Source organism: Geotrypetes seraphini, chromosome 16, assembly GCF_902459505.1.
Source record: "Geotrypetes seraphini chromosome 16, aGeoSer1.1, whole genome shotgun sequence".
Taxonomy (NCBI): domain Eukaryota; kingdom Metazoa; phylum Chordata; class Amphibia; order Gymnophiona; family Dermophiidae; genus Geotrypetes; species Geotrypetes seraphini.
This window is the reverse complement of record NC_047099.1, coordinates 9,082,642-9,097,464: the sequence shown is the minus strand read 5'-3', so window position 1 is coordinate 9,097,464 and position 14,823 is coordinate 9,082,642. Positions and strand designations below refer to the sequence as shown.

The window sequence follows — 14,823 nt, the reverse complement described above, 5'->3', positions numbered from 1 at the left end:
TAAATCAGTTAGCACGCCTTAGTAAAATAACCCCCTATGTGATATTTGCAAGAATGAGAGCATATGGGCAGCTGATTCCTTTTGGGGGAAATATTACTTTGTGGGGGTAGCTAAAGAATAAATATTGAACATGTAAAGTGGTGCAAAATGCTAAAACAGAAGAGAATATGGGAGACCAAAGTTGTCTGGAAGCTTGGGGTGCTAATACTCTATTTCTTTTATTGAGCAGCATTGGACAGACACATCTAAAGGGATCTTGGCTTATTGCGCTAACCAATAGGCTACTCTTACCATACCATATACTGTAATTTTTTATACCCTGCAAAATTTTGACAAGGATTCCTTGCGGCTCACAGTAAGATTCCTAGCTCTTTATGAGAAGTTATAATAAGATTCTTAGGTTGTAAAAGAATCACCATGAAGAACTGATTCTGAGGCAATGAGATATATAATGATTTAAAGAACTCTTTTTATCAATCTATAAAAATATGTTTTCAAGGGGAATTTAAAGTCATAGAAAGTACCTTATTAGAAGCCTTAATCTAACACTTGGATGCTGCTCTTTGAAGAGTTAATGAGGTATAACTATGGGATGTCTGTTGGAATTCATTTAGGGCGCAAAGTGTCTTTATGAGGAGAGGGTTTCTTGAGCATATAAGCCTAGTTTAGAAGATAATTGAAGACAATGTGAAAGATCAAAGTTTTCTGCCAACTTATGTTCTTCTTATTTCATTTCTAAACACGGCCAGGTGAATGCAGAACGGTACAGACCCATATAAGAGACACTCCATAGAGGTTACGATCTAGTCAAGAGAAGCATATACAGCAGGGGTGTCCAACCTTATGGCTTCCCTGGGCCGCATTGGCCGAAAAAAATATTTCTGGGGCTGTGCAAACACTGCAGCAAGACAGAGGAGGGAGCCAGCAAGACGGTAAACACTCGGGGGCAGCAGAGGAAAGCACTGCATCACCCTCGACCGGGGCCACACAAAATATTTCACGGGGCCGCATATGGCCCTTGGGCCGGAGGTTGGACACCCCTGATATACATTATATAGAGCTTAGAACCAAGATATTCTCAGATAACGTATTAGAGAGTCAGGATGTAAACGTAACCTGAAAAATGTGACCTTTATCCTAGATTCGAAAAGGACTAGAGACAGCACATGGTGCATGATCTCAAGAAGTCCTTCTAAAGAATATTAATGTATCTGTCTCATGGGTTTGTTCGATTATTTCTTGTGTTTCTTACAGTTGATGACATGGAAGGAATGGAAGTCAAGAATGAAACCAGAGTCACTCAATTCATCCTTCTAGGACTTTCTGACAATCCAGACTTACAGATCATATTCTTTCTGCTGTTTTTAGTAATGTATCTGCTCACTGTAGCTGGGAATCTTCTCATTATGATAACCATATATGTGGACTGTCAGTTGCACTCTCCCATGTACTTCTTCCTTAGCCACCTCTCTTTCTTAGATTTAAGCTTTTCCACAGTGACTGTCCCCAATTTCCTGGTAAACTTTCTCTTACAGAGCAAAATCATCTCGTTCAGTGGCTGCATTGCTCAAGTGTTTTTCCTGCATTTCTTTGGGGGTACAGAATGCCTTCATCTGACCCTGATGGCTTATGACCGCTATGTTGCCATCTGCAATCCTCTGCGTTATACCACGATAATGAACAAGCGAGTCTGTGTCCTGCTGATACTTTGTACTTTGGTAGGTGGTTTAATGCATGGCTGTGGGCAGGTATTTCCAGTATTTCAGTTGCCCTTCTGTGGTCCTAATGAGATAGATCACTTCTTTTGTGATACCCACCCCTTATCTTTGTTGGCTTGCTCTAGAACCTTCATCAGTGACACTGCAGACATGATCAACACTGGAGCCATATCCATTTTTTCTTCTTCGGTGTTATTTGTTTCTTACGCATACATCATCTCCACCATCTTAAAAATTCGTTCAGCTGAGGGGAAGAAGAAAGCTTTTTCTACCTGTGCCTCCCATCTAGCGGTAGTCACTTTGTTTTTTGGCCCTGTTCTCTTTACTTACATGAGGCCGCCAGTGATATTTGCAGCGGATAAACTGATATCTGTTTTTTTCGCCATCGTGACTCCTTTGTTAAACCCCTTCATTTATACTCTCAGAAATGAGGAGGTGAAAAAATCCATGAAGAAGTTAGGAGGTAGGAAAGTGTCTTTTCTGCATGTAAATACCAACTGATTTCCTGCATTGCGTAAACCGTCTTCTCTTGTTGACTCTTTTATGCTCTTTAATCTACACTGTAATGTTAAGTATCATTGTATATCTGTGGCTAGCCCCACATATGTGATATGAATCAACCAGACGTCTGTCCTGGCTGCTTAAATTACATAAAATATCAGCCCAATTGTTATTGTTTTGTATATGAGAGATCTTTATTGGACACTGAAGGGTCAAATTTAGTCGGCAATGATCAGCGTTATACTCATCGATATCAGCATTAAACCCCGGAAATTCAATACTGGACCATGTCTAGACTTTGGCATTGAATTTGTGGGTTTGTCGAGCCAGCTCATAAATAAAGGCAATTTAACTACCCAAGAGCTGTTTCTGGCCATTTACAAGGGTGGTTTTTAGTTTGGTAAGAAAGCAAGTTAAACAACGTAGTCTCCACTCACATAGCTCTTCTTTTCTCTCTAATGTACACATACCATGTCGCATCTTCAAATAATGTCATATATGAATGTAGACAGTACTGCTTTAGTTCAAAGGGGTGTGTTTCAAAAAATGGAGGAAAAGCCTCAGATAGAAGCCCTCCCACCACCACAATGGTAGATAAAGGTGGTTGGGTGACAGCATAGACAGCCCTGCTTAAAGTTTTTTACACTTGGGAGTGAAATGGAGGTTTTTTGCCAGTGAGGTTATCACCCAACCACCTTTATCCACCATTGTGGTGGTGGGAGGGCTTCCATCTGAGGCTTTTCCTCCATTTTTTGAAACACACCCCTTTGAACTAAAGCAGTACTGTCTACATTCATATATGATATTTTTGTGTCTTTTTCTTGTGAAAGTGTGTTTTGTAATATTATTGATTTTTCACATATCCGAGTTCTTTCTGCATCTTCAAATAATAACATAGTAACATAGTAAATAACAGCAGATATAGACCCGAATGTTCTATCCTGTCTACCCAACCATAGGGGAGAGTGTGGTGCAGTGGTTAAAGCTAAAGGCTCAGCACCCTGAGGTTGTGGGTTCAAACCCACGCTGCTCCTTGTGACCTTGGGCAAGTCACTTAATCCCCCCCCCCATTGCCCCAGGTACATCAGACAGATTGTGAGCCCACCAGGACAGACAAGGGAAAAATGAACATAAGCAATGACTCTACTGTGTCAGACCTGAGGTCCATTGTGCCCAGCAGTCTGCTCACGCAGTGGCTCAACAGGTCCAGGACCTGTGCAGTAATCCTCTATTAATACCCTTCTATCCCCTTTTCCAGCAGGAAATTGCCCAATCCTTTCTTAAACCCCAGTACCGTACTCTGCCCTATTACGTCCTCTGGAAGTGCATTCCAGGTGTCTACCACATGTTGGGTAACGAAGAACTTCCTAGCATTCATTTTGAATCTGTCCCCTTTCAACTTTTCCGAATGCCCTCTTGTTCTTTTATTTTTTGAAAGTTTGAAGAATCTGTCCCTCTCTACTCTTTCTATGCCCTTCATGACCTTCTAAGTCTCTATCATATCTCCTCTAAGTCTCCTCTTCTCCAGGGAAAAGAGACCCAGTTTCTACAATCTCTCAGCGTATGAAAGGTTTTCCATCCCCTTTATCAGATGTGTCGCTCTCCTCTGAACCCTCTCGAGTAACGCCATGTCCTTCTTAAAGTACGGCGACCAATATTGGACGGAGTATTCCAGATGCGGGCGCACCATCGCCCGATATAGCAGCAGGATAACTTCTTTCGTCCTGGTTGTAATACCATTCTTGATTATACCTAGCATTCTATTCGCTCTCTTAGCGGCCGCTGCGCACTGTGCCATCAGCTTCATTGTCATGTCCACCATTACCCCCAAATGCTTGAGTACCTGAATAAATTCATGTAAACTACTCTGAGCTCCCCTGGGAGAATGATATAGAAAATTGAATAAATAAATTACTAATTTAAATTGTCCTTTTTCTTAGATATTTCTGGGTCAGAAAGCCAGAGCTCTGCCCGCTACTATGCTTAGGTTCTATCTACAGGAGTCTCCGTTGAAGTTCACTCCAGCCCTTCCCAGCCTACCCTCAACTAAATGGCCATATACAGGACACATGGAGGAACAAAATAAAAAAAAAACCATCAAAGTCCCCTTTTAGCCTAAGGCCCTAGGTGCCCAAAATAGACAGCAGGGAATATTCACTTTCAAAAAAAAAATCCAAAATGTGTTTGTTTGTTTTTTAAATGGCCTACTTGTACGTTCAGGAGTTTCATCGCCTAGACTATATCTACCTTTAAGCCTTATTCTCGCCATCCCCCCCCTCCCCAAAATCGTCCAAGCCCCAAAGACCCAAAACAAAACTTATTAGGCGTGGGAGGGACCAATCCTTCACCTAAAAACATGATTCTCTAACCGGCGTCTATTCTAAGCGCTGGTTAGAGAATCATGGAACTGTTCCCCCCACACCCGCAACGATCATGGCAGGAGGGATGTCCAGTCCCTCCTGCCCAGCATTCACCATGACCCCAACCCCCACAATGATCATGGCAGGAGAGATGCCCAATCCCTCCTGCTGTGATCCCCCAAACTCTTCCACAATGTTCCCCGACAGGAGGGATGCCCAATCCCTCCTGTCGACACCCTGTGAACCCCCCTAATGATTGGCGACAGGAGGGATGCCCATTTCCTCATGTCAATACCTCCCCATCCTCGAAAGTTCACCCCCCTGAAAGTTCACCCCGTCTTAAGTTTTCTTATATGCAATTATCTTTTATATGTCATATATTTAGACCTTAGCTTGACTAACAAACACGTTGATTTTGCATTTTTATAAAAATACATCAACATGCTCAAATGTGCATGTTGTTACATTGATGTTTTTTTCTGATGTTTTTATATATTACATATTTTATATTGTATTTTATACATATAGTATTTTTATTTATTTCTTTATAAATGTTTAGTTCAGTGTCCCCTGAGGAAGTCGTCGTTTGGTCGCCGAAACTAGGATCCTTGTTTGGACTGTAGTTTTTGAATAAAGACTGTTCTCCTCGGCTGTTTGGACTCCTCCCTTGCCTCTATTGTTGTACTGTTATTTTTGAGGCATTCCCTTCAACTTAGACCACTGTTTTTCCACTTCTCTTATGTCCTCCCATCCTAACAGCTCTTTCTTCAGGTACTCTCCCATTTTACTAAAGTTTGTAAATTTGAAATCTAGGACTTTGAGTTTTGTGTGGCTGCATTCCACTTTTCCTGTTATCAAACCAAACCATTTGTTAATCGCTACTTTCCAGGTGGGCATCCACTCAAACATTAGATATACTCTTCCCATTTGTGAGGACCAGATCCAGTATCACTTTTTCCCTCATGGGTTCTGTCACCATTTGTCTGAGCAGGGCCTCTTGAAAGGAATCCACAATCTCCCTACTTCTTTCAAATTCCGCAGATGGGACTTTCCAGTCCTCATCCAGCAGATTGAAGTCACCCAACAATAGTACCTCCTCTTTCTTTCCAAACTTTTGGGTATTCGCAATCAGATCTTTACCAATTTGCTGTGATTGAGTCAGAGGTCTGTAGACCATACCCACATAGATAGAAGTTTCATCTTCTCTTTTCAAAGAGATCCATATCGCTTCTTTCTCTCCCAGGTCCCCTGCATTTCAGTCGCTTGGATATCGATCTTTACATAGAGAGCTACTCCTCCACTTCTTTGAACAACTCTGTCCTTCCTAAGAAGATTATATCCTGGTATGTTTGCATCCCATCCATGGGAGTCACTGAACCATGTCTCTGTGATAGCAACAACATCCAGGTCTGCCTCTAACATCAGGACTTGCAGATCATGAACTTTGTTGCTTAGACTGGGGCATTTGTAGTCATCGCTTTCCAGCTATCTTTCAGTGGTAAACTCCTTTTTCGTAAAGGTTTATGTTTCGTTTCACTTCCTGTTACTTTGCTAAGAAGTGAGTTGCTAATATTGTTTACTTTGCTATCTTTACTACCATCACATCTTGTCTTTTGCTAGGGGTGGACTCCATAATTGTAATTCATATGTATGCCACCCCTACCTTCTAGTTTAAATGCCCAGAAACATAGGGCCAAATTCTATAAATGGTGTCCCAAAAGTAGATGTCCTACCACCCTCTAGCCAGCCAATCGGGATGCATGCGTTCTAAAAAAAAACACCCAAGGCAGGCTGCCTACACTGTAGGCGTCCATTGTGGGTGCAGGAAGGCACCTAGAGATGCTTAAGCTCATCCAAGGCTAGGCAAGGGCGTAGTTTTGCCCAGAAGTGGACATAGGCGAGCTTAAACAGCCCTAGTCATCTCCCTAGGGCCGCAATAGGTGCCTAAAATGTAGGCTTTTGAAATTCTGGCATACATTTCAAAAAGATGTGGCCACTAAACTGAATGCGGCCCCACCGTAAGTCGGCCGGCAGGAGGGATGTCCATTCTCTCCCGTCGCCACTCCTGAAACCCCCACACACTGTCTGCGGCAGAAGGGATGCCTAATTCCTCCTGCTGCAAACCCTGTAACAATCCTCAGCAGGAGGGATAACCACTCCCTCCTGTTGGAACTCCCCCCAAGCATCCCACCTAAGAAATACCCCAGCAGGAGGGATGCCTACTCCCTCCTGCCAGGCTTCCCCCACCTGGTAACCACCCCTCTACCTGGTGACCCCACCTAGTATCCTCCTAAATGGAAGCCCACCCTCCCATCCCCCCAAACTCCCACTATAACTTTGAAAGTAAAGGTCCAGCCAGAGGGAGGCATATACCTTCTGGCTGGCAGGCTTGCCACTATAAAACGGTGGACCTTCCCCTTCCCAGTACATTCTGGGATGAATGGAGAGGAGCCTAAGCCTCTGGTTGGCCAGATATCTTCAAAATACAACCTGTCCACAGAAGGAAACCCACAATCCAGCCCCTCTCCCCCAAACCCATTAAAGCTCAGCGCAAAACAATGCATACCCACCCAGAGCCATGTCCTCCACCCCTCTCCTCCCAGAAAGAAAATGTCTTTCTCCCTCTTTCTCTCCTTTCAGAATCTCTCCTCACCATCTTGTGTTGAAAAGCCTTAGCTTCCTCTACATCTCACTTTTATCATACCTTACTTTTTTCTAGCTTGCCAAATGGGCCTGCCTATATAGTTCCTACATTTCTACTAGATTTTCCAGTTACATAGAAACATAGAAACATAGAAAGATGACGGCAGAAAAGGGCTATAGCCCATCAAGTCTGCCCACTCTACTGACCTACCCAATTTAGTCTGTGTGCTAATGACCCAACTCCTTAACTCGACCTTCGTAGTGATCCTACGTAGGTGTCCCATTTATTCTTAAAGTCAGGCACGCTGGCGGCCTCGACCACCTGCACTGGAAGCTTGTTCCAGCGATCTATCACTCTTTCCGTGAAGAAGTACTTCCTGGTGTCGCCATTAAATTTCCCTCCTCTGAGTTTGAGCGGATGTCCTCTTGTGGCCGAGGGTCCTTTGGGAAAGAAAATGTCATCTTCCACCTCGACACGTCCTGTGATGCATTTAATTGCAGAATTTGCCACCTGCCAGAGAAACCCTGCTCAATTGATTCAACCATTACAAGCAATTGACCACCCATGAAGCTTCCTTAAATTTCTTCATTTTGTATTTATTTCACCCCTTCTAAGGGGTAAAAAAACATCCATCTGCCTGCCCGAAATGATGTTCTTGGAGTGTCATGTCTACCAATATCAAAATTTGAGATAATAAAGAGAGTTTACTAAAACTCATCAAGTCTATTGACTGTTACCTACTAATGCTCATTCATATTGGTATGAATGATACAGCTAGGTTTCTCACCATAAGAACATAAGAGCTGCCCTACTGACACAAACTGTCTATCAAACCCAGTATCCTATTTCCAACAGTTGCCAATCCAGGTCACAAGTATCTGGCAGAAACCCAAAGAGCAGCAACATTCCAGATCTGAGATTGTGATGTCATAATGCCTCATTCCATCAATGCTTAAGAGACAACCTCATCAGTGATGTCACAATGGCTTGTTTATCTTATACTTGGCTCAGATAAAAACATAAGTGTTGCCCTACTGGGACAGACCGATGGTCCAACAAGCCCAGTATCCTGTCACCAACAGTTGCCAACCCAGGTCACAAGTATCTGGAAGAAACCCAAAGAGCAGCAACATTCTAGATCTGAGATTGTGATGTCATAATGCCTCATTCCATCAATGCTTAAGAGCCAACCTCATCAGTGATGTCATAATGGCTTGATTATCTTATACTTGGCTCACATAAAAACATGTGTTACCCTATTGGGACAGACCAATGGTCTATCAAGCCCTGTATCTTGTTTCCAACAGGGGCCAACCCAGGTCACAAGTACTTAGCTAGATCCCAAGAAATAAAACAGATTTTATGCTGCTTATCCAAGGAATATGAACCTGAGCAGCCTGTATAGGTTGTAAGCTCTTTCGAGCAGGAACTGTGTTTTGCATGTTTAATGTACAGTGTTGTATGTATCTGGTAGTGCTATAGAAATAATAAATAGTAGTAGTAGTATTTCCCCAAGATAATGGCTTATATATTTTTTGTTTTTGGAAATTATCCAAACCTTTTTTAAACCCTGCTTTCACCATATTATCTGTCAATTAATTCCAGAGTTTAATTGAACTAACACACGGGACCCTGTTCTCGCTGTTGTTAGTGGGGCCACCAGTTCCATGCTTTGTACGAGAGTGCTTAATAAATGGAGGAGGTCTGCGATTTTATTTTCCTCCTCATCTATGAATTTTTAAGTATTAAAAGGGGGTCATATTGGAAAAAAGATTGGGACGCTTTGCTCTCTGATGTACAAGAATCACCTGTGTTCCTGCTGTTGAGCTGGTGTACCAAAACGATATCAATGGTGAAGGGCAGGAAGGCACCTTGGGAGCCTCAAACAACTTCGGATGGGCATAAAATTTGGATGAAAGACTCTTGTAAACCTTAGAAGGAATGTTTGCTGGGGTTCAGATATGTGAGCTTCAAAAAATAGGAAAAAGGTTAGGACTGGAAAAGCCCCTCTTCTGAACTTTCAGAGTCACAAACTTGACACGAAACAAATTACCTTGGTCATTCTTAGACTCATATGTTCGTTCTGCTCTATAGACACTTCTGCCTCTCTCTCTCTCTCTCTCTTTATCTTTCTCTATTTCTCTTTCTCTCTCTCTTCTTTTATCTTTCTCTTTCTTTCTCTTATCCCTCCTGCTTCTCTGTCTTTTTCTGTTCCTTTCCTAAGCAGTTCCAGATACTCTGGATCCTTTTCATTAATCTAGTTCTATTCAAACGATTGTAGATACGAATATTTGATACATGATTTTTATTATGATTCTATGTGTTTGAACTGCTTTCTATTTATAATTCTTATAATATTCAATAAAATTATTGAACTGAGAGTCACAATCTGTAAATTAAATTATTATGATCTGTTAATGATAAAGAATAGAGATTGGTTTGAATGCTTTGAAGAAGAGTCCCTCTATGGTGTGTGGGAATCTTCAGCTGGTGTTCGTACCATGGAGGCTGCAACATCAATACGTCAGTTTCAGTTGCAAGGGAAAAAAGTGCTCCGGGACTTCCAGGGGGACAGACTGCCCCTCGTGACTAATACCTTGGTATTGCTGCACCAGCTACAAAGGTAGAAACACAGGCAGAGTACTCTGGTATGGATTTGAGGGACTATTAAGGAAGTTTGTGCATAGGCCGCTCTTTGGCGATTGGGTTTGCCGCACAGGCTAATGCTTTTTGTTTGCGGTTCCGACTGATACCTTATCAAATTGGGACCCCTGATGAAGGCGTATTTACCAAAACATGGACCGTGTCAGGTCCCTTGGTTTGTTTTAAGGCGGTAATGTTATCCGCACTCATTGGTTTGATACAATAAATTTAGCCTGCATCATTGTACGTCTGTCTGCAGTTTCTTCTTGTTTTGCTTAAATAATTTCTTTCTCATGAAAAAATTAAAAAAAAAGCCTGATACACTATGAATTTTGGCAACAAGAACAAAATCAGTGAGAAAAGGGGCTCACATTTATTCTTCCTGCAAGATTTATCCACATAGACACTGCAGGATCCAAAATATTTTTTCTCGTAATCTACGGGTGAATTGTGTTTATGGCAATATTGTTTAACCACCTGCGTTTGATAATCCCAAGAGCCACACATGCAGTTTCTGTTCATTACTTTGTCACTTATTGGAGAGACAAAGAAACAGAAAATAATGACGGCAGATCGAGACCATACAATGCAAACGGACCATCTATGGCATCTACTATCCCTTTCTCTCCTTTAGTGATCCTATTGTACTTGTCTGAACTTTCTTGAATTTGCAATCTTCCCCTGAGCGGCTGCTCCACGAATTCATCATCCTTGTTGTGAAGAAGTATTTCCTTAGGTTACTCCTGAATCTGCCTCCTCGTTCCAGAGCTTTCTTCCAGTTGAAAGAGACTGTGCATTTATGCTACTGAGGTATTTAAACATCTCTAGCACATCTCCCATCTCCTGCTTTTCTTGGAAAAGATACATAAGTCTGTCATACATATTTTGAGAAAGACCAGTGTCTAGTTTCATAGCCAACCTCTGGACTGACTCCATCCTTAGCTTTTTGGAGAGCTAACAAGGCAGAGATGACCTATACTCCAGAATTTCTGAATGTACTGCATATAAAAAATATACTTTGAGGTAATTTTCAGGAATACAATTTGGCGTTTGGAAACGAGCCTGATAAAAATAATCTAGTTAAGTGATAATCTCTCCAAATAATATGTAGTAAGTATCTATCCTTATTGTCATTTTCAGTCATATAACAGTTAAAATGTCATTTTTCAATTTAATTCACTTGCAGGGCAAAGGTGGTAAACAGGAAAAGAATGTCTATTCATGTAACTAACAGCAGTCCTTTCTGCCTCTTTCAATATGCTGCAAAAAAACCAGAATAAAACTGCAGGAAAATGTACAGGGTGCAGGAATTTATTAAAACAACAAAAATCTCCAGCAGTGCCTCACACAGGAGATTCCCACGCCTGTTTATTTTTGATCTTGTTTATTTCATCCAATCAGGGACCCCTGAAGAAGGAGTGTTTCTTCGAAACACGGACCATGAATATTAGGGCCAGTTCTCTGGATACCATTTAATGTAGCTTAAATATTTGTTTTAAGATTTTTGTCGTTTTAATAAATTCCTGCACCCTGTACATTTTCCTGCAGTTTTGTTCTGGGTTTTTTTTTGTTGTGTATCGGTTCTTTTTTGGTTTTCTTTCAATATACTGTACATTCATCTCCTGGTTTTTTTTTTCACTTTGGCCCAAATTCGCTAAATGATGCCATTGTCAGAGGCTGCCTTAAAAGTGACCACCAATCATATGCTATTTAGAGAATCGTACCTCTCCCAAAGATAGGCACCGGAAATTTAAGCCAGGATTTTCAAGGCACCATAGTGGTGTTCACATTGTAGGCACTCTGAAGTTTTATTTAAGTTGCATTTCAAATGGTATTTCCCTCTCAACTTAAGCACCTAAGTTAAGGTGCCGTTTATAGAATTTTCCCCCTTTGTTTCTCTTTGTCCCACCTCACTTATCTCTTATTGTTTCTTTCCAACTGTTTGACTAATCTATCAGAAGAAAGCAATCATTTCCACACAAAGCTTGAAAAGACCACCAGGTTTACTTAGGAAGAGATGGAAGGCAATTGCTAGATTGGAATTATACGAGAAGTGCTGAAAAGTTCTCAGCCCAACCAAGAAGAGAATGATATGGATGTGGTTCAATCAATGATCTGAAACATTGTCAAAACATAGAATTTTGTTTCTGCAAATTGGCACTTAATGAAATAAGATCACACTCTTTTCAGCTACAGTGGCAAAATGACACTCAGAATTTAGGAAGTTGATTGGTTGGGCACAGAACTTTCCAGCACTTCCTTGTATGTAATAAAAGTGAGCCAAGTAAAGGACAATCAAGCCATTGTGGCATCACTGCTGAGGTTGACTCTTATTGGTGGAATGAGGCATTATGACATCACAATCTCAGCTCTGGTTACCAGAGAGTGAAATACTTCACAATGCAAGGGGGCGCTGAAAAGTTCTCAGCCCGACCAAGACGAGAATGATGTGGACATGGTTCAATCAGTGATCTGAAACAGAGAATTTCATTGGCACTTAATGGAAAAAGATCACACTTTTTTCAGCTTCAGTGGCAAAATAATGCTCAAAATTTAGGAAGTTGGATGGTTTTCAGCACACCCTCGTATTGCTAGTGCCATCTCTTCTTGATTACATAAACTATTAATTTCTCTTAATTATGTTTACACACAGACTGAGATGAAAGAAATTTCACTCCCTTCAGAAAAAAAGTAATTCTTCACTGGACGTTATGTGAGATTATAAAAAAGTTTCACTGCTTCTTCTGATCACTTAATTAAATAACTTCTAATGAGAAATGTTAAAATATGTTTTGAGTATGAGGAGAAGAAGGCCAGTGGATAGTTCACGGTGAGTAGATTTTGAGTGAGAAAAGTTTTGATCTGATAGTTCGGACTGATCTCAATAGTATTAAGATATATTTTTTACACAATGACGTCTTAATTTGGCTACAAATGGGCAGACATTTATAATCTTCAGATTACTAACTTGTTTTGAGACAAGGAGTTATATAAAGGATTAAACAAACTTGTTTTTCTTATCAACCTATGAGACTATGTAAAGGGTTCCTGAGAGGTAACTGTGGGATGACAAGATTCCATTTGGAGGCAAGATTATTTTGGGGGGTTAATGGATAAGTAATGAACATGTAAATAATAATAATAATAGCTTTATTTATATCCCGTCATACCTTTTCAGTTCAAGACGGTGTACAACAAGAGATGCTTTAAGGACAGCGAGGTAAGGTTAAATTAGAATTGGGGAAGGATAGAAAGACAGTTATGTGATGAGGTTGCATAGGGTAGGAGGAAGAGATGTGTAAGATGAGGTAGGTGTCGCGCAGATTTGGAGGATCAGGTAAATTTGTCGAATAGGTGAGTTTTTAGTGATTTTCTGAAAGAGCGGTATGTTATAAAGTTCAGGATTAGGTCACTTAAGGTGTTGACCCCTGCTTGAAAGATAAAGAAGGGGATCACAAACAGATCAGAGAAGGTTATCATGCCGCTGTACCGTCCTCACCTGGAGTACTGTGTCCAGCACTGGTTGCCATACATGAAGGACACGGTACTACTTGAAAGGGTCCAGAGAAGAGGGACTAAAATGGTTAAGTGGCTGGAGGAGTTGCCGTACAGTGAGAGATTGGAGAGACTGAGAGGGGACATGATCGAAATATTCAAAATACTGAAGGGAATAGACTTAGCAGATAAAGACAGATTGTTCACCTTCTCCAAGGTAGGGAGAACGAGAGGACGCTCTCTAATGTTGAAAGGGGATAGATTCCGTACAAATGTAAGGAAGTTTTTCTTCACCCAGAGAGTGGTAGAAAAGTGGAACGCTCTTCAAGAGTCTGTTATAAGGGAAAACATCATCCAGGGATTCAAGACAAAGTTGGACAAATTCTTGCTAAACTGGAACGTACGCAGGTGAGGCTGGACTCATTTAGAGCACTGGTCTTTGACCTGGGGGCTGCCACGTGAGCGGACTGCTGGGCACAATGGACCACTGGTCTGACCCAGTAGGTTTATTTTGAGGAATCTTTTGAATTTGCATCCTTTGGAGGAAGGGAATGCGAACAGCAGTGTTCTGCGTGAGAAGCAGAGTTTGTCCTGCAGGGTGAATTGTTTCAGGAGGTAGGTGGGTGCGTTGCCGAAAAGAGTCTTGAAGCCGAATTCAAAAATTATTCTTGCCTCTATAGCTAGCCAGTATATGGTCAGATTTTTTCAAGCCAAAGATTAGTCAGACAGCTGTGTTCTGGATAACTCTCAATTTCTTGATTTGTGAGACCCTAGGTAGATTATATTGCAATAGTCCAGTGTGCTTAGGACCAGAGATTGGACCAACAGTCTGAATGAAGTGAAATCAAAGAATGGTTTTAGCGTGAAGAGTTTCCACAGTAAGTGGAAGCATTTTTTTGATTAGGATGTTGGTATGGGCTTCAAGTGTCAGTTGCTGATCTAGGGTTATGCCTAGGGTTTTGATGGTTGGGTTGATTGGGAAGCTTATTCCATTTAGGTTGATAGTAAATACAGTTACGGCCTCTTTTACAAAGCCGTGCTAGCAACAGCCCTGAAGCCCTTTAAATCTCTATGGGCTTCGGAGCAGTTAGCACAGCGCAGCCGCTAGCGTGGCTTTGTAAAAAACGCCGTTAGTTTGTTTTTTGGGGAGGCCATAAATATTTTGGTCTTTTCTGGAACACAGTCCTAAAACAGAAGAGAACAGAACAAAGAACATGAGAGACCAATGTTGTCTGGCAGCTTGAGTTGCTATTACTCTATATATTTTGTTGAGGGGATGGGATTTGATATTCTACCTTCCTTTGGTTAAGATCAAAGCCATTTACATATTAAACGTATGTGTTTAATATATCGTTGCTGACAATTTTATCATTCTCAATAACAGGGAACATGATCCAGCCTGCATTGAAGCCTTACACTTGGCTACTACGCCATCATGGAGACTTTAGGGATGGGTTTCACT

General features: G+C 41.4%; 1 protein-coding gene across 1 annotated transcript; it reads left to right on the top strand.

The window, feature by feature from the left end:
• The first annotated feature begins 1,271 nt into the window (after positions 1-1,271).
• On the top strand, positions 1,272-2,219 carry LOC117350516 (olfactory receptor 1509-like). Its single transcript, XM_033924813.1, has one exon. The coding sequence runs from the start codon at positions 1,272-1,274 to the stop codon at positions 2,217-2,219; it is 948 nt and encodes a 315-aa protein (XP_033780704.1).
• The last annotated feature ends 12,604 nt before the right edge of the window (positions 2,220-14,823 follow it).